The sequence below is a fragment of the Argopecten irradians genome, chromosome 3 (genome assembly GCF_041381155.1).
Source record: "Argopecten irradians isolate NY chromosome 3, Ai_NY, whole genome shotgun sequence".
Classification (NCBI taxonomy): Eukaryota; Metazoa; Mollusca; class Bivalvia; order Pectinida; family Pectinidae; genus Argopecten; species Argopecten irradians.
The window spans coordinates 56,069,891-56,094,786 of record NC_091136.1 but is presented as its reverse complement, the minus strand read 5'-3'; the positions used below and the strand labels follow the sequence as shown (position 1 = coordinate 56,094,786).

Below are 24,896 nucleotides of genomic sequence, written 5' to 3'. Positions count from 1 at the left end.
TGTGGACCTGTGTCCTGTTGTTGTTAGCAATACTTACTTGTCTAGCTGTGGACCTGTTGTCCTGTTGTTGTTAGCAATACTTACTTGTCCAGCTGTGGACCTGTGTCCTGTTGTTAGCAATACTTACTTGTCTAGCTGTGGACCTGTGTCCTGTTGTTGTTAGCAATACTTACTTGTCTAGCTGTGGACCTGTGTCCTGTTGTTAGAAATACTTACTTGTCTAGCTGTGGACCTTTGTCCTGTTGTCAGCAATACTTACTTGTCCAGCTGTGGACCTGTGTCCTGTTGTTAGCAATACTTACTTGTCTAGCTGTGGACCTGTGTCCTGTTGTTAGCAATACTTACTTGTCTAGCTGTGGACCTGTGTCCTGTTGTTAGCAATACTTACTTGTCTAGCTGTGGACCTGTGTCCTGTTGTTAGCAATACTTACTTGTCTAGCTGTGGACCTGTGTCCTGTTGTTAGCAATAATTACTTGTCTAGCTGTGGACCTGTGTCCTGTTGTTAGCAATACTTACTTGTCTAGCTGTGGACCTGTGTCCTGTTGTTAGCAATACTTACTTGTCCAGCTGTGGACCTGTCTCCTGTTGTTAGCAATACTTACTTGTCTAGCTGTGGACCTTTGTCCTGTTGTTAGCAATACTTACTTGTCTAGCTGTGGACCTTTGTCCTGTTGTTAGCAATACTTACTTGTCCAGCTGTGGACCTGTGTCCTGTTGTTAGCAATACTTACTTGTCCAGCTGTGGACCTGTGTCCTGTTGTTAGCAATACTTACTTGTCTAGCTGTGGACCTTTGTCCTGTTGTTAGCAATATACTTACTTGTCCAGCTGTGGACCTTTGTCCTGTTGTTAGCAATACTTACTTGTCCAGCTGTGGACCTGTGTCCTGTTGTTAGAAATACTTACTTGTCTAGCTGTGGACCTTTGTCCTGTTGTCAGCAATACTTACTTGTCCAGCTGTGGACTTGTGTCCTGTTGTTAGCAATACTTACTTGTCTAGCTGTGGACCTTTGTCCTGTTGTTGTTAGCAATACTTACTTGTCCAGCTGTGGACCTGTGTCCTGTTGTTAGCAATACTTACTTGTCCAGCTGTGGACCTTTGTCCTGTTGTTAGCAATATTTACTTGTCCAGCTGTGGACCTGTGTCCTGTTGTTAGCAATACTTACTTGTCTAGCTGTGGACCTTTGTCCTGTTGTTAGCCATACTTACTTGTCTAGCTGTGGACCTTTGTCCTGTTGTTAGCAATACTTACTTGTCTAGCTGTGGACCTTTGTCCTGTTGTTAGCAATACTTACTTGTCCAGCTGTGGACCTGTGTCCTGTTGTTAGCAATACTTACTTGTCCAGCTGTGGACCTGTGTCCTGTTGTTAGCAATACTTACTTGTCCAGCTGTGGACCTTTGTCCTGTTGTTAGCAATACTTACTTGTCCAGCTGTGGACCTTTGTCCTGTTGTTAGCAATACTTACTTGTCCAGCTGTGAACCTGTGTCCTGTTACTTGTCTAGCTGTGGACCTTTGTCCTGTTGTTAGCAATACTTACTTGTCCAGCTGTGGACCTGTGTCCTGTTGTTAGCAATACTTACTTGTCCAGCTGTGAACCTGTGTCCTGTTGTTAGCAATACTTACTTGTCTAGCTGTGGACCTTTGTCTTGCCATCCAAGACTTTCCAGTACATGTCTCATTAATCCTATTGTATATTTCTGCAGTATACAAAACACATCAACTATTACAGTAGTACCTTTTGTAATTCTATCCTTCTCTGCTTTATACAATACATAGAGTTTCAATCAAAATTCCAAGTTTGGTTTTTTTTGTATTGTAGGTGACATAAGTACAGTCAAACTTCATTGACCTCAGTAATACAAGTTTTAGGTTCAATTATATCTATGAATTTTTAACACATTATTAAAATGAGGTACTAATCCCTTCCTTACATATTTGTACATAATAATCATATAGCTAAGCATTTCACCACCACTTCACAGTAATACTATATAATTAGCAATAGGGAATAAGTTAACTAAGGACTCAAACCAATCTTGTATAATTTTTATACAGTTTTCGTGTATAAAATAGTATGGTCTAATGTAATTTTTTTATTCTGATTAGCACCATAATTTTTAGGTAGACGTCCCTCTTGGTTTCCTCTGAAGATTAGAATTTCGTTAATTTTTCTGTATTTCATTTTTAGGCAAACCCTCATACAGAAAGCTCATAAAAATCATATGTCATCATGTTAATTTTTCTTTCAGGGTTGTTTAAAGATATGAACTAATGATTTAATATTTCGGATTTTAAGGATATTGAATAAATAAGATTTTCTCCATGTAAATTTCTTTAGTATATAAAAAAATTGCCAATATCATGTTCAAATTGAATACATAACTATATCAAATAAGCTGAGTTTTCCGCAATAAAAACCAAATATTGTTATTTTTCAAATGAATCAAATTTGCATCAAAGTGGTCATATTTTCTTTTTTTTTCTGAAAAAATGATCTGAAGAAAAATTGAATTCTTAGAATTTTCATAAAGATAGATGTATTTACAACAAAAGCCAATAAAAAGTATACCTCACCATCTTATTTTTCAAAATACATGTTTGACCAATTTGCTTTCTAATACCCCTTAAATTTTACTCTGAAAATGCTTAAATATGCGAATCTGTAGCACTCTTTGGAATGTTATGTTATTCATTAACTCTTGTTAATTTTTTATCTTTATTCTATCTTTGGAGCATAAAAAAATAACATAAACAAGAGGCCCACAGGGCCTGTATTGCTAACCTTTTTTTTTTTTTTGAAATTTTTTTTTAACTAACTATCACAAAAACTGTTTATAATCAGTAAAAGCAAAATTGACCAGACGATTTTAATTTTGAATCCAAACCATATAATGTCAATATCATATGACTATGAGTGTTAGTCTAAGCTAAGTTTCAGAGAAGAAGTTGTTCATATGAAAGTCACCATATTGATGCCTTTTGCTCCCCCCTCAGGCCCATGTGGGGTTAACCCCATCATTTGTATAATCTTGAATCCCCATCCTACAAGGATGCGTAGTGACAATTGCATTAAGAGTGCTTTCCCATGCTTAGTTTCAAAGAAGAAGGTGTTTATACAAAAAATTTCAAATTGACTGCTTTTGCCCCGCCTCCCTGGCCCCCAGGGGGGTCAGCCCTATCATTTGTACAATTTTGAATCCCTACCCTATATGGATGCTACCATTGCAATATGAGTGCTATCCTATGCTTAGTTTCAGCGAAGAAGTCATTTGTATGAAAATAGCCAATTTGACCCCTTTTGGTCCCGCCCCTCAGGCTCCCGGGAATCACTTGTTCAATTTTGAAACCCTACCCTATGAGCAGGGGTTTCAATATCAGGCGGTACCCGGTACTTTTTGCCGGTTGAACCTGGCTGTGGTACCGCCTGATTTGGGCTTAATTACATTAGATAGCATACAGATGGTATAGAAAAATACCTCCTGAAATTGCAATTGTACCGCCTCTCCTGAAAGATAATGAAACCCCTGTATGAGGATGCTACCATTGCATTATGAGCGCTATCACATGCTTAGTTTCAGAGAAGAAGCTGTTTATATAACAAGAATTTTATGGAAGTGGATGTGGTGCATCACAGCCCAACCATTTGTACAGTTTTCAGTCAGTACCCTGTAAGGATGCTACCAATTAAATCTTGTTAAATTTCAGCCAGCGGTTATGGAAAAGGAAGAAGTCGATTGTTGACAGACAGACAGACAAACAGATAATGGACACTGTGGTCTACGTCAAAACTGAATTTGACAGCCCTAATAACATGTTAAGTTATCAATATAGAGTCAGAACAGGAAGTAACAGATACCCACCTGGAGCTGATCAAAAACAGCTTTATTGTGTAATCGATCTCCAATGTAATTCAGACAATCCAATGCAACCTTCCAAGGGAGATAATCCCGCTCGTTCAACAAGTACTTTGTCATGTCTAATGCGAGGATGAGAGGTACTTTTTTAGCCCTAAAATGTGAGAAAATAAATGTAATGAAAGTGAGCACATCATCTAGCATGTGATTTACATCTCTTACCTCGCTAGATTACACATATCATCTAGCATGTGATTTACATCTCTTACCTGGCTAGATTACACACATCATCTAGCATGTGATTTACATCTCTTACCTGGCTAGATTACACACATCATCTAGCATGTGATTTACATCTCTTTTCTGGCTAGATTACACACATCATTTAGCATGTGATTTACATCTCTTACCTGGCTAGATTACACACATCATCTAGCTAGCATGTGATTTACATCTCTTACCTGGCTAGATTACACACATCATCTAGCATGTGATTTACATCTCTTTTCTGGCTAGATTACACACATCATCTAGCATGTGATTTACATCTCTTACCTGGCTAGATTACACACATCATTTAGCATGTGATTTACATCTCTAACCTGGCTAGATTACACATGTCATCTAGCATGTGATTTACATCTCTTACCTGGCTAGATTACACATATCATCTAGCATGTGATTTACATCTCTTACCTGGCTAGATTACACAATCATCTAGCATGTGATTTACATCTCTTACCTGGCTAGATTACACATATCATCTAGCATGTGATTTACATCTCTTACCTGGCTAGATTACACATATCATCTAGCATGTGATTTACATCTCTTACCTGGCTAGATTACACATATCATCTAGCATGTGATTTACATCTCTTACCTGGCTAGATTACACACATCATCATCTAGCATGTGATTTACATCTCTTACCTGGCTAGATTACACACATCATCTAGCATGTGATTTACATCTCTTTTCCTGGCTAGATTACACACATCATCTAGCATGTGATTTACATCTCTTACCTGGCTAGATTACACACATCATCTAGCATGTGATTTACATCTCTTACCTGGCTAGATTCACACATCATCTAGCATGTGATTTACATCTCTTACCTGGCTAGATTACACACATCATCTAGCATGTGATTTACATCTTACCTGGCTCATTAGCTGTGATTTACATTATCCTGGCTAGATTACACACATCATTAGCATGTGATTTAATCTTTATACCTTACAACTCTTACCTGGCTAGATTACACACATCATCTAGCATGTGATTTACATCTCTTTTCTGGCTAGATTACACATCATCTAGCATGTGATTTTACATCTCTTTTCTGGCTAATTACACACATCATCTAGCATACGATTAAGAAGTCTTACCTGGCTAGATTACACACATCATCTAGCATGCCTGCTCGATCAGCTGCAGAAAATACCTGGCAAATAAAAAACAAATTAATGTCAAATTCATGTTTACTTGATGTATCTCTAGGATAACCAGGACTGAAAACATCTTAACATATTTTATTTTATATACAGGCAAATACTACAATGTAACACCCTACAATGTAATCACTGAAGAGTTGTAGAAAAAGGAATCTGAATAGATTACAGGTCCTGACAATTGTTCTATTACACTCAGCATACTTGCAAATCTAGTCATCGAAACAGTTAAGACCAATTGTCTCTAAATCATAGTTTACCATTTATACATCTTAACTTTTAGTAAAACTAGAAATGTTTATAAGAACTATATATAAGCTCCTGGGCTTCCATATGAAATCAGAATGGGATGCTGTGGCATGGAAAATAACACAAGAAAATAATAGTATTTTGATAATAACTGTTGGACAGATGTGCAAAATAGCTTGTAATGAAAAGTAATGAATTTTGTATTATGCTGGATACAAACTCCTACTTGCATGATCATGAGTCTCCATCAAAATAAGTACTACAAAATTTCTTGAACAAGTACCCCTAACTTAACTTTGAACTAATTGACTTTCCTAACCTACACCCACTTCATTCTTTGCTAATCAGAAGGGTACTAGTTCACCTTTTAGCTTTATTGGCTTCAACATTTGATATATGATGTTGACTCTTTGCTTACAGTTACCTACCTTATGGTCTTCGATAAGTTGTTTAATAAGAGCTCGCCAGTTTCTCTCCTCGTAATTAACACGATAATATCCATACATCCCCTGATTTCCTTTCAACCATTTCACTTCGTCATGATCTGCTTGAAACTTCACTGTAAAATCATATAATAAAGAAATAATCTCAACACCATCTCATCTATGAAAGCATTTTTGGAGCACAGATATTCATTACAAAACATGCATGTATGGGGATATTTCTAACCCGGTATTTCTAGTCTGGTGGATTATGTTATTCCGTGGGTTTTTTCGTGATGAAGTTTGACACCATACATCAAAATGTTCAGTAGGCCACTCTCTTTCAAAAAAATGATGATGTTGATTTTTTTTTGACCAAGTGGAGGGTCAAGGTCAAAGGTCAAGGGGTTTATTAGCTGAAAAATGGCAAAAACCTGACGGGAGTGTGATTTTATTTTGACTTTCAGAGCATCTAACTTGACTTTTCTTCTTCAATATATATCATATATAACTTTTCACTAAAGACATTCTAGTTGGTTCTCAATGGGAAATTTTTGGAAAATGTCAGATGGAGTTAAGGTCAAAAGTCATTTGCAGCTGGTTTCTTTCATACCACAACAAGAGGCCCAGAGGGCCTGTATCGCTCACCTGGTTTGTAATGCCAAGTAATGTTCTGAATACAGGTTCAATGTTTCTTTTCTGAAGGAATTTTAATATCAACCTCTAAATCCGCTATTGGGCCCCATCCCTCCTGCCCCCAGGGGGTTAGAGCCAAAATTTATACAAGTTCTGTTCCCCTTACCCCAAGGATGTTTATGGCCAAATTTGGTCACAATCCAAGCAAAACACTACGACAGGTAGCGATTTATAGGATTTACCTCTATTTCCCCTATTGGGCCCCACCCGTCCTGCCCCTGACGGACCAGAGCCAAAATTTATACAAGTTTTGTTCCCCTTCCCCCAAGGATGTTTGTGGCCAAATTTGGTTACAATCCATGTAGAACTCTATGACAAGTAGCGATTTAAAGAATTTACCTCTATTTCCCCTATTGGGCCCCGCCCCTCCTGCCCCCGGGGGATCAGAGCCAAAATTTATACAAGTTCTTTTCTCCTACCCCCAAGGATGTTTGTGGCCAAATTTGGTTACAATCCATGTAGAACTCTATGACTAGTAGCAATTTAAAGGATTTACCTCTATTTCCGTTATTGGCCCCCCTCCTTCTGCCCCCGGTTGGCCAGAGCCAAAACTTATACAAGTTCTGTTCCCCTTCCCCCAAGGATGTTTGTGGCCAAATTTGGTTACAATCCATGTAGAACTCTATGACTAGTAGCGATTTAAAGGATTTACCTCTATTTCCCCTATTAGGCCCCATCCCTCCTGCCCCCGGGGGGGCCAGAGCCAAAATTTATACAAGTTCTGTTCCCTTCCCCCAAGGATGCTTGTGGCAAAATTTGGTTACATTCCATGCAGAACTCTAGAACAAGTAGCGATTTAAAGGATTTACCTCTAATTCCCCTATTGGGCCCCACCCCTCCTGCCCCCAGGGGGTTAGAGCCAAAATTTATACAAGTTCTGTTCCCCCTCCCCCAAGGATGTTTGTGGCCAAATTTGGTTACAATACATGCAGAACTCTATGACAAGTAGCGATTTAAAGGATTTACCTCTATTTCCCCTATTGGGCCCCGCCCCTCCAGCCCCCAGGGGGTCAGAGCCAAAATTTATACAAGTTCTGTTCCCCTTACCCCAAGGATGTTTGTGGCCAAATTTGGTCACAATCCAAGCAAAACACTACGACAGTAGCGATTTATAGGATTTACCTCTATTTCCCCTATTGGGCCCCACCCTCCTGCCCCCGAGGGACCAGAGCCAAAATTTATACAAGTTCTGTTCCCCTTCCCCCAAGGATGTTTGTGGCCAAATTTGGTTACAATCCATGTAGAACTCTATGACTAGTAGCGATTTAAAGGATTTACCTCTATTTCCCCTATTGGGCCCCGCCCCTCCTGCCCCCGGGGGATCAGAGCCAAAATTTATACAAGTTCTTTTCTCCTACCCCCAAGGATGTTTGTGGCCAAATTTTGGTTACAATCCATGTAGAACTCTATGACTAGTAGCATTTAAAGGATTTACCTCTATTTCCCTATTGGGCCCCCCCTTCCTGCCCCCGGTTGGCAGAGCCAAAATTTATACAAGTTCTGTTCCCCTTCCCCCCCCAAGGATGTTTGTGGCCAAATTTGGTTACAATCCATGTAGAACTCTATGACTAGTAGCGATTTAAAGGATTTACCTCTATTTCCCCTATTAGGGCCCCATCCCTCCTTGCCCCCGGGGGGTCAGAGCCCAAATTTATACAAGTTCTGTTCCCTTCCCCCAAGGATGCTTGTGGCAAAAATTTGGTTACATTCCATGCAGAACTCTAGAACAAGTAGCGATTTAAAGGATTTACCTCTATTTCCCCTATTGGGCCCCACCCCTCCTGCCCCCAGGGGGTTAGAGCCAAAATTTATACAAGTTCTGTTCCCCTTCCCCCAAGGATGTTTGTGGCCAAATTTGGTTACAATCCATGCAGAACTCTAGGACAAGTAGCGATTTAAAGGATTTACCTCTATTTCCCCTATTAGGCCCCACCCCTCCTGCCCCCGGGGGGGGGGTGGTGGTCAGAGCCAAAATTTATACAAGTTCTGTTCCCTTCCCCCAAGGATGCTTGTGGCAAAATTTGGTTACATTCCATGCAGAACTCTAGAACAAGTAGCGATTTAAAGGATTTACCTCTAATTCCCCTATTGGGCCCCACCCCTCCTGCCCCCAGGGGGTTAGAGCCAAAATTTATACAAGTTCTGTTCCCCCTCCCCCAAGGATGTTTGTGGCCAAATTTGGTTACAATCCATGCAGAACTCTATGACAAGTAGCGATTTAAAGGATTTACCTATATTTCCCCTATTGGGCCCCATCCCTCCTGCCCCCAGGGGGTTAGAGCCAAAATTTATACAAGTTCTGTTCCCCTTACCCCAAGGATGTTTATGGCCAAATTTGGTCACAATCCAAGCAAAACACTACGACAGGTAGCGATTTATAGGATTTACCTCTATTTCCCCTATTGGGCCCCACCCGTCCTGCCCCCGAGGGACCAGAGCCAAAATTTATACAAGTTTTGTTCCCCTTCCCCCAAGGATGTTTGTGGCCAAATTTGGTTACAATCCATGTAGAACTCTATGACTAGTAGCGATTTAAAGAATTTACCTCTATTTCCCCTATTGGGCCCCGCCCCTCCTGCCCCCGGGGGATCAGAGCCAAAATTTATACAAGTTCTTTTCTCCTACCCCCAAGGATGTTTGTGGCCAAATTTGGTTACAATCCATGTAGAACTCTATGACTAGTAGCAATTTAAAGGATTTACCTCTATTTCCGTTATTGGCCCCCCTCCTTCTGCCCCCGGTTGGCCAGAGCCAAAACTTATACAAGTTCTGTTCCCCTTCCCCCAAGGATGTTTGTGGCCAAATTTGGTTACAATCCATGTAGAACTCTATGACTAGTAGCGATTTAAAGGATTTACCTCTATTTCCCCTATTAGGCCCCATCCCTCCTGCCCCCGGGGGGGCCAGAGCCAAAATTTATACAAGTTCTGTTCCCTTCCCCCAAGGATGCTTGTGGCAAAATTTGGTTACATTCCATGCAGAACTCTAGAACAAGTAGCGATTTAAAGGATTTACCTCTATTTCCCCTATTGGGCCCCACCCCTCCTGCCCCCAGGGGGTTAGAGCCAAAATTTATACAAGTTCTGTTCCCCCTCCCCCAAGGATGTTTGTGGCCAAATTTGGTTACAATACATGCAGAACTCTATGACAAGTAGCGATTTAAAGGATTTACCTATATTTCCCCTATTGGGCCCCGCCCCTCCAGCCCCCGGTTGGCCAGAGCCAAAATTTATACAAGTTCTGTTCCCCTTTCCCCAAGGATGTTTGTGGCCAAATTTGGTTACAATCCATGCAGAACTCTATGACTAGTAGCGATTTAAAGGATTTACCTCTATTTCCCCTATTGGGCCCCGCCCCTCCTGCCCCCGGGGGACCAGAGCCAAAAATTATACAAGTTCTGTTCCCCTTCCCCCAAGGATGTTTGTGGCCAAATTTGGTTACAATCCATGTAGAACTCTATGACTAGTAGCGATTTAAAGGATTTACCTCTATTTCCCCTATTGGGCCCCGCCCCTCCTGCCCCCGGGGGATCAGAGCCAAAATTTATACAAGTTCTGTTCCCCTTCCCCCAAGGATGTTTGTGGCCAAATTTGGTTACAATCCATGCAGAACTCTATGACTAGTAGCGATTTAAAGGATTTACCTCTATTTCCGTTATTGGCCCCCCTCCTTCTGCCCCCGGTTGGCCAGAGCCAAAACTTATACAAGTTCTGTTCCCCTTCCCCCAAGGATGTTTGTGGCCAAATTTGGTTACAATCCATGTAGAACTCTATGACTAGTAGCGATTTAAAGGATTTACCTCTATTTCCCCTATTAGGCCCCATCCCTCCTGCCCCCGGGGGGGCCAGAGCCAAAATTTATACAAGTTCTGTTCCCTTCCCCCAAGGATGCTTGTGGCAAAATTTGGTTACATTCCATGCAGAACTCTAGAACAAGTAGCGATTTAAAGGATTTACCTCTAATTCCCCTATTGGGCCCCACCCCTCCTGCCCCCAGGGGGTTAGAGCCAAAATTTATACAAGTTCTGTTCCCCCTCCCCCAAGGATGTTTGTGGCCAAATTTGGTTACAATACATGCAGAACTCTATGACAAGAAGCGATTTAAAGGATTTACCTATATTTCCCCTATTGGGCCCCGCCCCTCCAGCCCCCGGTTGGCCAGAGCCAAAATTTATACAAGTTCTGTTCCCCTTTCCCCAAGGATGTTTGTGGCCAAATTTGGTTACAATTCATGTAGAACTCTATGACTAGTAGCGATTTAAAGGATTTACCTCTATTTCCCCTATTGGGCCCCGCCCCTCCTGCCCCCGGGGGACCAGAGCCAAAATTTATACAAGTTCTGTTCCCCTTCCCCCAAGGATGTTTGTGGCCAAATTTAGTTACATTCCATTCAGAACTCTATGACTAGTAGCGATTTAAAGGATTTACCTCTATTTCCCCAATTGGGCCCCGCCCCTCCTGTCCCTGGGGGATCAGAGCCAAAATTTATACAAGTTCTGTTCCCCTTCCCCCAAGGATGTTTGTGGCTAATTTTGGTTACAATCCATGCAGAACTCTAGGACAAGTAGCGATTTAAAGGATTTACCTCTATTTCCCCTATTTGGCCCTGCCCCTCCTGCCCTCGGGGGTCAGAGCCAAAATTTATACAAGTTCTGTTCCCCCTCCCCCACGGATGTTTGTGGCTAATTTGGTTACAATCCATGCAGATCTGTAGGAGAAGTAGCGATTTAAAGAATTTACCTCTATTTCCCCTATCGGGCCCCGCCCCTCCTGCCCCCGGGGGGTCAGAGCCAAAATTTATACAAGTTCTGTTCCCCCTCCCCCAAGGATGTTTGTGGCCAAATTTGGTTACATTCCATGCAGAACTCTAGGACAAGTAGCGATTTAAAGGATTTACCTCTATTTCCCCTATTGGGCCCTGCCCCTCCTGCCCCAGGGGGGTCAGAGCCAAAATTTATACAAGTTCTGTTCCCCCTCCCCCAAGGATGGTCAGGCCAAATTTGGTTACATTCAATGCAGAACTCTAGAACAAGTAGCGATTTAAAGGATTTACCTCTATTTCCCCTATTGGGCCCCACCCGTCCTGCCCCCGAGGGACCAGAGCCAAAATTTATACAAGTTTTGTTCCTCCTCCCCCAATGATGCTTGTGGCCAATTTTGGTTACAATCCATGCAGAACTCTATGACTAGTAGCGATTTAAAGGAAATATTGACGGACGGACGACAGACGACGGACGCCGCGCCATGACATAAGCTCACCGGCCCTTCGGGCCAGGTGAGCTAAAAATTAGCCAAATTGACCCCTTTAATTTGTTCAATTTTGAATCCCAACCATATAATCATGCTATAGATACCATACCATACAAATATGCTATCCAATACATAGTTTCAGAGAGGAAGTAATTTATATGAAAATAGTAGCCTTAATTGACTTTTTTGGCCCTGCGTCTAAGGCCCCCGGGGGTCAGCCCTATCATTTGTACAATTTTGAATCCCCACCCTATAAGGATGCTACCATTGCATCCTTTGTACAATTTTGAATCCCCACCCTATAAGGATGCTACCATTACATTATGGGTGCTATCCAACGCTTTGTTTCATAGAAGAAGTCGTTTATATGGAAATAGTCAAATTGACCCCTTTTTGACACCGCCCGTCAGGCCCCTGGGGGTCAGCTGCATCACTTGTACATTTTTCAGTTAGTAGCCAATAAGATTTTTACCAGTCAAATTATGTTGAAATCTGACCGGCGGTTATGGAGAAGAAGTCGATTGTTAACGGATGCCGGACGCTGGACGACTGACGACTAACGCCGGACGCTGAGGTATCCCATAAGCTCACCTCTGTCCTTCGGACCAGGTGAGCTATTAATGGTGGCATCAATGCTTAATATGCTCAATATATTACGTCAAAATATTGAAAATTAGGTGTCAATTGTACAAAAATGTATTACACATGAATGATAGTCTTATTACAGTCGATTTATTTAGAAACTTATCAAAATGACCCCCCAGCAACTGATTTTATACCCTAGTAACCGAAAACCAAACTTCATTCTAACCACAGAAAACAGACTTGATTTGTAGCTCTTCTGTTTCCAGAAGTTCTTCTATCTATAGGCTGAAAAATCTAAAGAGAAGAACTAGAAGAGTGCAAATCAAGTTTGTCAATCAGTGTTATTGTTAATTTCCCTTGTACATGTCGACTATCTCTGTAAAAGTGTAAGTTACTGACCTCCCGAGTCTGGATGTATGACGAGAAAGTGGTCAGTGATACCACTAGTCTTGGCTACAGCATACCTGAACGGAATATTCCACCTGTAACTGCAACAATACACATGTTAAGTAAACTTTAATCAGTCAACCATAACTGTAATAAGTGATCATACACCCAGTAAGTTTTGCATTATAAACTTGATATTGGGAATGTTAAATAGTATGTGATTGTGACATAAAACTGAAACAAGTTGGTGAATACGGACAAATCATATATCTTTTTTTCCTTAAAATACATGTAAAATAATATAAATAAAATATTCTTTTTACTTGAAAGGACTTGGGTATTTTTCTTCTGTCTGTACATCTGATTTGAGAAGGAATCGCTCTTGTGTGACCTGTACAAACTCTCCTGTGTGGTTCATTGTTATGACAGGGTAGCCCATCTGTCTGGTCCAAGTGTCCATTGTTGTGGACACATTTATCTGTGTGAACTCCTGAAACAGTCAGAATATACCGGGTAGTATATATGTTTATCTGTATGAACTCCTGAAACAGTTAGAAAATACCGGGTAGTATATATGTTTATCTGTGTGAACTCCTGAAACAGTTAGAAAATACCGTGTTATAGACATGTGCATCTGTGTGAACTCCTGAGACAGTCAGAAAATAGCAATGCCTGTAAGATATAAATACCCCTATCTCCATACATCAAGGACAGGGTCAGGACAGAATGAGAAGAATAGTATGGAGAGAACAGTAGGATGAGTAGGAATGTATGTAGGCAATAACCTGCCCACCACTACCCCCTATTTCAAAGCAGGAGGCATACAAATCAATATAATATGAGTTTAAGTGAAGTTTTTATGTGATGACTTCAAGTTTAATGTCATGTTAACCTTTGCCATCATGAAGTACCGTCAATCTGACACCTGTTTATAATGGTTTGACTCATTAACCCCTTTGGTAGTGTACACAACCAACCTAAAGATCACAGGTCTATGAAAGACATTTTTGTTATGTCTGTTTGGTGTCATTTATAGACAGGTTTGACTTAATAACTTACTGTGAGGATAGCCCACAAATCTTCAGTTCTAGCATTGCCATATTTGTATGTGTTAAGGTATTTCTTTATGCCAGCCTGAAAATTGTCCTTTCCCATGAAGTTATTCAGCATACGAATTAATGATGCACCCTGAAAAAATGAGAAAAATAAGTTTCAGTGCTAGATTTTACCAACAAAATATCTTAAATTGGTAATGTGCAGTATGACACTGATTCTTGTTACCTTGCTATAGGAGATGGCGTCAAAAAGTTCATCTATCTGCCCTGGATCCTTGACATCAACTGTGATGGGATGCGAACTCTGGACACAGTCTCTAGCCATGGCTCGCATCAGGTCACTCAGTACAAACTGGTCCATCTACACATAAATGTACTCGGTATAAACTGGTACATCTACACATAAACGTACTCAGTACAAACTGGTCCATCTACACATAAATGTACTCAGTACAAACTGGTCCATCTACACATAAACGTACTCAGTACAAACTGGTCCATCTACACATAAACGTACTCAGTACAAACTGGTCCATCTACACATAAACGTACTCAGTACAAACTGGTCCATCTACACATAAACGTACTCAGTACAAACTGGTCCATCTACTTACAAACATCTACACATAAACATACTCAGTACAAACTGGTCCATCTACACATAAACATACTCAGTACAAACTGGTCCATCTACACATAAACATACTCAGTACAAACTGGTCCATCTACACATAAACATACTCAGTACAAACTGGTCCATCTACACATAAACATACTCAGTACAAACTGGTCCATCTATACATAAACATACTCTGTACAAACTGGTCCATCTACACATAACATATCTGACAAACTGGTCCACCTCATACACAAACTGGTCCATCTACACATAACCATACTCTGCACAAACTGGTCCATCTAGTCCAGCTACAAATAAATGTACTCAGTACAAACTGGTCCATCTAAACATAAACCTACTCAGTACAAACTGGTCCATCTAGTCCATCTACAAATAAATGTACTCAGTACAAACTGGTCCATCTAAACATAAACCTACTCAGTACAAACTGGTCCATCTACACATAAACGTACTCAGTACAAACTGGTCCATCTACACATAAACATACTCAGTACAAACTGGTCCATCTACACATAAATGTACTCAGTACAAACTGGTCCATCTACACATAAATGTACTCAGTACAAACTGGTCCATCTACACATAAACGTACTCAGTACAAACTGTCCATCTACACATAACTACTCATGTACAAACTGGTCCATCTACATATAAACATACTCAGTACAAACTGGTCCATCTACATCTACAAATAAATGTATACTCAGTACAAACTGGTCCATCTAAACATAAACCTACTCAGTACAAACTGGTCCATCTAGTCCATCACACATAAATGTACTCAGTACAAACTGGTCCATCTACACATAAACATACTCAGTACAAACTGGTCCATCTACACATAAATGTACTCAGTACAAACTGGTCCATCTACACATAAATGTACTCAGTACAAACTGGTCCATCTACACATAAACGTACTCTGTACAATCTGGTCCACACATAAACATACTCAGTACAAACTGGTCCATCTAAACATAAACCTACTCAGTACAAACTGGTCCATCTACACATAAACGTACTCAGTACAAACTGGTCCATCTACACATAAACATACTCAGTACAAACTGGTCCATCTACACATAAACATACTCAGTACAAACTGGTCCATCTACACATAACCATACTCAGTACAAACTGGTCCATCTACACATAACCATACTCTGCACAAACTGGTCCATCTAGTCCATCTACAAATAAATGTACTCAGTACAAACTGGTCCATCTAAACATAAACCTACTCAGTACAAACTGGTCCATCTACACATAAACATACTCAGTACAAACTGGTCCATCTACACATAAATGTACTCAGTACAAACTGGTCCATCTACACATAAACGTACTCTGCACAATCTGGTCCACACATAAACATACTCAGTACAAACTGGTCCATCTAAACATAAACCTACTGAGTACAAACTGGTCCATCTACACATAAATGTACTCAGTACAAACTGGTCCATCTACACATAAACATACTCAGTACAAACTGGTCTATCTACACATAAACATACTCAGTACAAACTGGTCCATCTACACATAAATGTACTCAGTACAAACTGGTCCATCTACAAATAAATGTACTCAGTACAAACTGGTCCATCCACACATAAATGTACTCAATACAAACTTGTCCATCTACACATAAACGTACTCAGTACAAACTGGTCCATCTACACATAAACATACTCAGTACAAACTGGTCCATCTACACATAAATGTACTCAGTACAAACTGGTCCATCTACACATAAATGTACTCAGTACAAACTGGTCCATCCACACATAAATGTACTCAATACAAACTTGTCCATCTACACATAAACGTACTCAATACAAACTTGTCCATCTACACATAAACATACTCAGTACAAACTGGTCCATCTACACATAAACGTACTCAGTACAAACTGGTCCATCTACACATAAACATACTCAGTACAAACTGGTCCATCTACATATAAACGTACTCAGTACAAACTGGTCCATCTACACATAAATGTACTCAATACACACTTGTCCATCTACACATTAATGTACTCAATACACACTTGTCCATCTACACATAAACATACTCAGTACAAACTGGTCCATCTACACATAAACATACTCAGTACAAACTTGTCTATCTACATATAAACGTACTCAGTACAAACTGGTCCATCTACACATAAATGTACTCAATACACACTTGTCCATCTACATATAAATGTACTCAATACACACTTGTCCATCTACACATTAATGTACTCAATACACACTTGTCCATCTACACATAAACATACTCAGTACAAACTGGTCCATCTACACATAAACATACTCAGTACAAACTTGTCTATCTACATATAAACGTACTCAGTACAAACTGGTCCATCTACACATAAATGTACTCAATACACACTTGTCCATCTACATATAAATGTACTCAATACACACTTGTCCATCTACATATAAACGTACTCAGAACAAACTGGTCCATCTACACATAAATGAACTCAGTACAAACTGGTCCATCTACACATAAATGTACTCAATACACACTTGTCCATCTACACATAAATGTACTCAATACACACTTGTCCATCTACACATAAATGTGTGTTTATTACATTCACTTATTATATATCTGCAAGTATAACAGATAATTATAACAACTACCATAACAATTACATTATCCAATCCTGTTTTAATGTGCATGTTCATTTGCTAAAAAAGATAAGTTATAGATAAGTTAAAGATAAGATATTTTATCTTTTGTAACTCAACTTCTAATTGGCTGTTACATACAACAGCATAATTATTTCTAAAAAGAAGAAAAGGAGTCCTTCATGAATTTCACTGGATTACATTCGATTGAATTAGGCAAAAAAAAAAAAAATAATATATATATGTCTGTTTACAGTTACATTGGCTTAAAAAATAGGGTTGGTATGTCGGGATTTTTTCTTTTTTCATATTTTTTTTTAGTGTCTTTTACTCTAAATTAATGAACGGAACCAGAGTCTGAGATCGAAATTCCGACTTTTAATTTTTTTTGTGTAGAAAAGTGTAAACAAAATTAGGGTCGGGGGTAAACATTTTTAGGTTGGTCGGGTAACTTAGGCTAAAGAGACATTTTTTTTGGCCTTATACGGATTGACATTAATAGATATTTTTACATAATAAAACTATTCGAATAAGTCGTAAAAGAACATATCAATATCATAACATGGACTCAAACATCTACAAATACAATTACCGGGTAGCAATTATAACAACGGTTTAAGCATCTACAAAGATATTCAATATACAAGTATCTGAAACAGATATCAAGGAGAATTGTATTCAATTATCTGAAACACCTGTGTTCTGGTCCTACCCCACAGGTAACTAAACTATTTCAGTGTCAAAGGAAACTAAAGCTAATCCAGAGAGTTTACCATGGGGAAGGAGACCTACCATGGAGAAGGAAGGGTCAGTTTCATTAGCTCCCAAATATTCTACAAAAGATGCAAAACCTTCATTTAACCAAAGGTCATTCCACCACTTCAAAGTCACGAGATTACCAAACCACTGAAATGGAAACAAAAATAAGATAATCTATAAATCTGAATGTAAGTGCACAAGATATATGTACAAATATTCACAAAATTAATACATGTTTTGAGCTTGAAATCTCAAGATAATTATACAGTGAAATTTGATACAACTATCGTTATGAGTTTTGCATGCTGTATGTCTACCATTTGACAGGTGTTGGTTATTACCATTTTATGGTTAACTTTATGTATGTAAAAGAGAATCATCTAATATGAAGCTAAATAAGTAATGGTATTAAATGTATAATAAATACATGTAACTCTTATGTTTTGTTGAAATGAAAGCAAAATATAATGTTGTTGTGAATATAGTTAAAAGAAGGTAGTTAACCTGGTGAGCTAGTTCATGGGCAATCACTACGGCAACATATTGTTTGTCACGAGCAGATGACACATTTGGATCGTATAGAATAGTGGTCAGACGATAAGTAATTAAACCCCAATTCTCCATTGCACCAGCTGCAAAGTCAGGAATGGCTACGAGATCTGTAACAAAGTTGAACATTGTACAACAAGGAGAATAAGAACAGTGTCAATATCTATTCCCCATGGTGTTCAAAATATAACATGCTGATTGGTCAATTGTTCAGGGAATACCAGTATTATCAATTTCAGTAATGGAGACATTTACATTTGACCTTATGTAAAAGAGTTTCTATCACGCAGAGGTTCATCTATTCAAGCAAACATTATGTTTCGGTTACATATTGTATTTACTGAAATCAATTTGAAAGAGAAAAAACCACAAGAGATGATAAACACACATATCCCAGAGGGATCTTTGTGCCCACCAAAGATTTATCTATGTCTGACAATTGTAAGATGGATCTTTTCTCTAGCTCTTCCTTTTAAACTTCAACATCAAAATCCAAGATGGCGGTCTGTCCGTCATCTTGGTCCCAAAATTCAATATGCACAACTAAGGCCCAAGGAGAACCTACATATGGAATTTGAGACCAATCCTTGCAGTACTTTCCCAGAAATAGTGGTAAGAAACTTAAATTATCAAAATTCAAGATGGCAACCAGTCAGCCATCTTGTTGACCGATTGGGCCCAAAGGTCATCATGCACATCAAGGGCCAAAAGGGAACCAAAAGGTGTTATTTGAGAACGATCCCTTCAGTACTTTTTGAGAAATAGTGGTAACAATTTTTACTACCAAAATCCAAGATGGTGGCCTGGTGGCCATCTTGTTGACAGATTGTTTACAAAACACAATATGCAAAACAAGGGCTCTATGGGAACTTAAATATAAAACTTGATAATGATCCCTTCAGCACTTTCTGAAAAATAGCTATAACAAACTTTAACTATCAAAATCCAAGATGGCTACCTGGTGGCCTTCTTGGTAACAGATTGGTCCCAAAATGCTATATGCACAACAATGGCCCTAGGGGAACCAACATATCAAATTTGAGAATGATACCTTCTGTACTTTCTGAGAAATAGCGATAACAAATTTAAGTATCAGAATCTAAGATGACTGCCTGGCAATCTTGTTAACTGATCGATCCCAAAATGCAATATGCATAACTAGGGTCATAGGGGAACCTACATATCAAATTTGAGAATGATTGCTTATGTACTTTCTGAGAAATAGCAATAGCAAACTTTAACTATCAAAATCCAAGATGGGTGCCTGGCAGCTAAGGTTTGTATACCGGTAGTGTGGTATAAGTTCCAGTGTAAGGTAAAGGAACTGAACTATACAGGTCTCAGAAAGGAATATACTTACCTTGTTTAGGTAGAGGATAGTTGATACCAAACAACCTGTTGTAGAAGTTGAGAACTTTAATGGCGGTCTCCAGCGCAAAGGTTGCCTGGCTGATCTGATGTGGTGGAGCATACACACTCACCTTTATAACACAAGACAAGATCAAGACTCTCATTCAAATTTTGGTTATAGTTCTTTGCAAAGACAAGTAATTTCAATGTAAAAAGACTGCAGTGGAAAAAGAATTATATTGAAACATTTTTATATATTTACACTTGCTAGGCTTGTTCACTATACGCAAGTACTAGCCGATTTTGTTTACCATAAATGCATGGTAACATTGAACTTTGAACTTGCGTATGAAAATGTTCTATGCAACGTAAAGGGGCTACTTTTTTTTAAAAGAAACACATGGCGTTGTTTACATTTTGACGTAACATTACGTGTGTATTGCTGTTTTTCATAGAACTTGGGGAAAATGTAAACAATACATATATGTTTTATATTTATATATGATACAAACATTTTTGAAATGAACAATTGTATAAAGAAACAGGAAAAATTATCCCGACCGGGGTGACGTGCAGCCAGCGTTCGAAATTAACGCCTGTCCGTCTGCCCGTGACCAGCAATTTTATAGTCGGGCAGACAATTTTTACCGTGTAGCTGGTCCTTTGACCGGCAACTTTTGGTCCAGATAGAAGATATATATACAAACAAAAATGGCTGTAGAATTGTAGAAAGGTCGAAGATCAAACTGTACAAAACTTCATTTTAGAAAATTTTCCGCTGCGCGGTGAGTTTACTAAAACATTCAAGACGTTCAATACACACGAACTAGACTAAAAATGTCCATCAAGGGATTATACTATTTATACTATGCTTCTTAAAAGATTAATTTGTTTATATGTGTTAGCAAGAAAATCAATTCATTATTATTTTGAGTTAAACAACAATAAATGTGCCGATGGTGTGAATCCAGTATTTCAGATCGAGCTGGGTTGCATAATGGTATGACGCCATTCACAATTTTCATTTCTAAATGCAGGTAACTTTAAATCGAAAAATTACCGTAGTAAGAACGCTTTAAAATCTTTAGGATACATGGTAAAACGCATCTCAGCCATTCCAAATCGTAATATTTGTTCTCAGGGGCGACCCCCTGACCTCCCAATCACCAAAATCTCGTGACTTCGGCGCTTGCAAATTCAGCAAATCGTAAAACTCATCTCAGTCATTCTTAATCGTCAATTTTTTCCCCGGGGGACCTTCCTCCCCCCCACCCCCACCCCATTACATTTCATCTTCCTACGCCACTGACTTTGTTGAGAGCCTACGATAGTAATCCGGATATGCAGATATATTTTGTTAGTAAAACTATTACTTTGCTAGTAATTATATAAACTACAAGGATGAATTGTAACTTTGTAAGGACCAGTAACTTTCAGTCAGGACCGGTTACTTTTAGGGTCAGCCGGTCCTTAGGACCAGCAGGAAAAAATCCTTAAGGGAGAACACTGCGTGCAGCGCTTTCATTTTTGTTAAAAATGATGGATGTCAAATGTAAACATTACCTCTGTGTCTGTGTCCTACGATCGAGTCTTTGGGGTTGACGGGCGTGAGACCCTCTGACAGAGCTAGGTCAGTTATAAACATATTCTTTTGTAATAGTTCTTTGAGAATTTAATCATGTGTATTAAAAAACATGCACCGCTAGTAATCCACGTGTTGACAGTCACACGTCAAAACAAATACAATGTATCCATCGAACACAAGTGAAGTTGTTCCATCTGTAGATGGCGATGGATCTAAGCGTAGATTATATAATCGCATGGCTTCGAAGGATGTAATATCGTCAAGTCAGATGACAATCTCAAACAAATTTAGCTAATTGAACATCGGTGTTTTGACAACTTCGGAAAACTCCAGTGTGTAAGCGTGCGTCAGCCTCGCCTCGCTGCACAATAACGGTTACCGAGTTCACACGAGTGGCCGAGTACAAATACTTTATGTTATTACGCTATATATTAACTTTTAGCAAAATTGAATACCTATTTAAAGTTCTGATATGATTAAATAAAATTATCTCTGAAATTTACTTTGTTTGTCATGTTTATTTTACACTAAAATATTGATTTTTTTTTCGTCGCGGATGAATAATTCTATCTTACGTGAAGAGTCATCATTCGCTGTTCAATTGAGTAAGCTCCTCCCACTTTTGACCGACTTTTATTGAATAATTACGTCACTTTCAAATGACGATTTTATTGCATAAAATGTAAATAAAAAGTCGTGTGAGTGTAAATATATGGATTGGATTTCGTTTTTATGTTAACCATGCTTGTATGGAGCAATTGCTCCATACAAGCATGGTTAACATAAAAACGAAATCCAATCCCTATATGGAGTTTTTACTTATGTTACTCTAAACCAGTTTTCTTTTGCCGCAATTAAATTTCATGGTTTTCATTTCACAACAAAAATTAAAGAGTTAAATGGAAATTCCTATGAATACATATGATGTGAATGGTATTTCACAGAGATAAACTTTCGCAATTTACTTGGATCGCTAAATTCACAAAAGAAAATTGCATGCGAACCAAAATTGTTTACAGTATATTCTAAGAGTGGCACAGTTCTCTTCAGTAAAACAAAATCCATGTTGGTTTTATCAAGCACACCCTCTAATGTTAACACATTACCTTTGTGCCCTGCTCTGTTGTGCCATTCACTCTGTCATAATCACACACGATGAAGGCAACAAGGTAGGTACTCATGGCCACGCTCTGCTGGAACTTGTCCACAATCAGACCCTTGGACTTATTGTATGGGGTTGAAGTGAGGCGTGGCATGTTAGACAGTGATACCTGATTCTGGTCACGGACAAGGGATATAGTGAACTTAGCTTTCATATCAGGTTCATCTAAACAAGGAAATGCTTCTCTAGCACCTGTTGACTCAAACTGAGTTGTGCCAAGGTACCTAACAAAGTAATAAAGCATCAAAAGTAATTCAGTGTGGAATACAAATACGTCTACTATTGTTCAATCATCAACTCATTCTATACGGTTTACATATTTTATGAAAGTTAAAAGGCAAAATTTATACATATGTGTTTGAATACTAATTAATTTTTGACACATCATTAACAACAAGAATGGAAGCTAAGCACATGCTTACTTTACTTCTCCCCCTGGTGTTGTGTAGCTACTAAGATAAAATCCTGATAGCTTTTTTACCAACACACCATCAAACTCCAAATTCACTGTCACTTTGGTCCCCTCCATCAGTGTTTCAGCCATCTGCAGCACATACATCTGAAGCTCTTCACATTTAAGCTGCATTTTGACATCACATTTACGTAGCATGCCCCCACCATTATGCTGAATCTGCACAGAGACATTTGTTATGGTTAAATCTTTTACATGGAAAATAATCATCTCAGTCTTTTCCATTACCAAGGCCTTGATTTTGACAACACCTTTGAATGTTTTCCTTTCACTGAGGAAGTCAGGATTTATCATCACATCATATTCCTTGGGGATGATGGACCTAGGCAGTCTAATCTGTTGCCATGGAAACACTTCTCCATCTGTTGCCAAGTACTTGGTGTTGTTGGGTTTTGGGGGAACCTGGGGTTGGTCAGTGGATGGAGCAGCCTGGGGCTGGAAGCAGGGCTGAGGAGGCTGGGATCCAGGCCTAGCAAACGCAGCAATGAGTGTGATCACAAGAATGAATATCCCAATGCAAACAACTATTGCTGTAGCTCTTCCCTTGCCCAAAACCAACTGACGACACTTTTGTTTTACAGATGGCTCATAAACAGCTTTACGGTGAAGACTGTCACCTGAAACACAAAACTATGTTTTATCAGAGAAGTCAACTTACCATTTTGAAAAGATATGTAATAGTTGTCTTTACAATTGTATGAACAGGTTATTCCGTGCTTCATCAAGAAATCTGTGCTACAATTTGTGGCTTAGAGCCCAAGTGACTATTGCTAGATGATACCACACTTGAGACTTTTCGATAGATATAATCTGCTGTGAACACCAGACATCTATACATCTGTCAAAATAGGAACTCTGGCTAATATGTAGCATGATATCATCTAGGAGAAATGGTTTGCTAGTTACATGATTTCAATGTCTTCTTCAGTTTGGAAGTGAGTAGGGGTGAATCAGAGGGACAAAGCAAAATGGTTTATAGGTCATTCTGGCCTTTCAGATGATAATTGGTGGATATACTTCTTATCTATCACTCTTAGAAGAGTAACAATGTATATACTTTTTTCTTTTATGTAAATCACCATTTTTATGCATGTGTAACAGGAGAGGAAAAAATGTAACAGCCAGACCGGGATTTGAACCTGGGACATCTGAACACAAGCCGAATGCTCTAACCGAACAGGCTACCTGGTCACCGATGATCAACCCAGTCCATATCCCACTACTCTCCTCCCTCATTTTTCAAAGTCGTCGCCATAGAAGACATAACGTTACCAGACCCTGATACCTTGACCGTGGGTATTTTAGTTGGGTGCCAATTTTGTAACAGGAGAGGAGCTACCTGGTCACCAATTATCAACCCAGTCCAATCCCGCTAGATATGCATAAGTTGCTAGTGCAACTATGATGCGATGATATTCGAGAGGCAGTTTTTGCTAAAACAATTCAATAACCATGACATATGTCTATGTACATGTACACTTACGAGGATTTATGATGTTCACACTGGATATAAGCTAGCTTTAGTTATTGACATTATTAGCATCTGTGAATTCATCTTTTCACCAATTCATGTAAAGGGCAGCAAGTAAATTGTAATGTAAGCAGGCTGACAGGTAACTTATAATAGGGCCTAACTGTCTCAGCTTAACGTAGACCGTCCCTTTTGTGACGTCATACGTTTGTAACTTTCTTCTATTTCTTCATACTTAACTATTTAAATATCGCTGGCGGATAGGAGGATGTTAAAGGGAGGAAATATTACTTAGAATCTAT

The 24,896-nt window shown here is 39.1% G+C and overlaps 1 protein-coding gene across 1 annotated transcript in view; it reads right to left on the bottom strand.

Moving 5' to 3' along the window:
• LOC138319155 (endoplasmic reticulum aminopeptidase 1-like) overlaps positions 1–24,896 on the bottom strand; it is a 44,554-nt gene that overhangs the window by 19,101 nt on the left and 557 nt on the right. The window contains exons 2-14 of the mRNA XM_069262097.1: positions 23,074–23,740; positions 22,596–22,875; positions 19,915–20,035; positions 18,510–18,664; positions 18,039–18,152; positions 14,185–14,319; positions 13,963–14,091; positions 13,227–13,393; positions 12,916–13,004; positions 5,993–6,123; positions 5,253–5,308; positions 3,865–4,012; positions 1,628–1,701 (exon numbers count right to left, since the gene is read on the bottom strand). Of these exons, the coding sequence (XP_069118198.1) occupies positions 1,628–1,701; positions 3,865–4,012; positions 5,253–5,308; positions 5,993–6,123; positions 12,916–13,004; positions 13,227–13,393; positions 13,963–14,091; positions 14,185–14,319; positions 18,039–18,152; positions 18,510–18,664; positions 19,915–20,035; positions 22,596–22,875; positions 23,074–23,740 (2,266 nt within the window). The remainder of the gene's footprint in view (positions 1–1,627; positions 1,702–3,864; positions 4,013–5,252; positions 5,309–5,992; positions 6,124–12,915; positions 13,005–13,226; positions 13,394–13,962; positions 14,092–14,184; positions 14,320–18,038; positions 18,153–18,509; positions 18,665–19,914; positions 20,036–22,595; positions 22,876–23,073; positions 23,741–24,896) is intronic.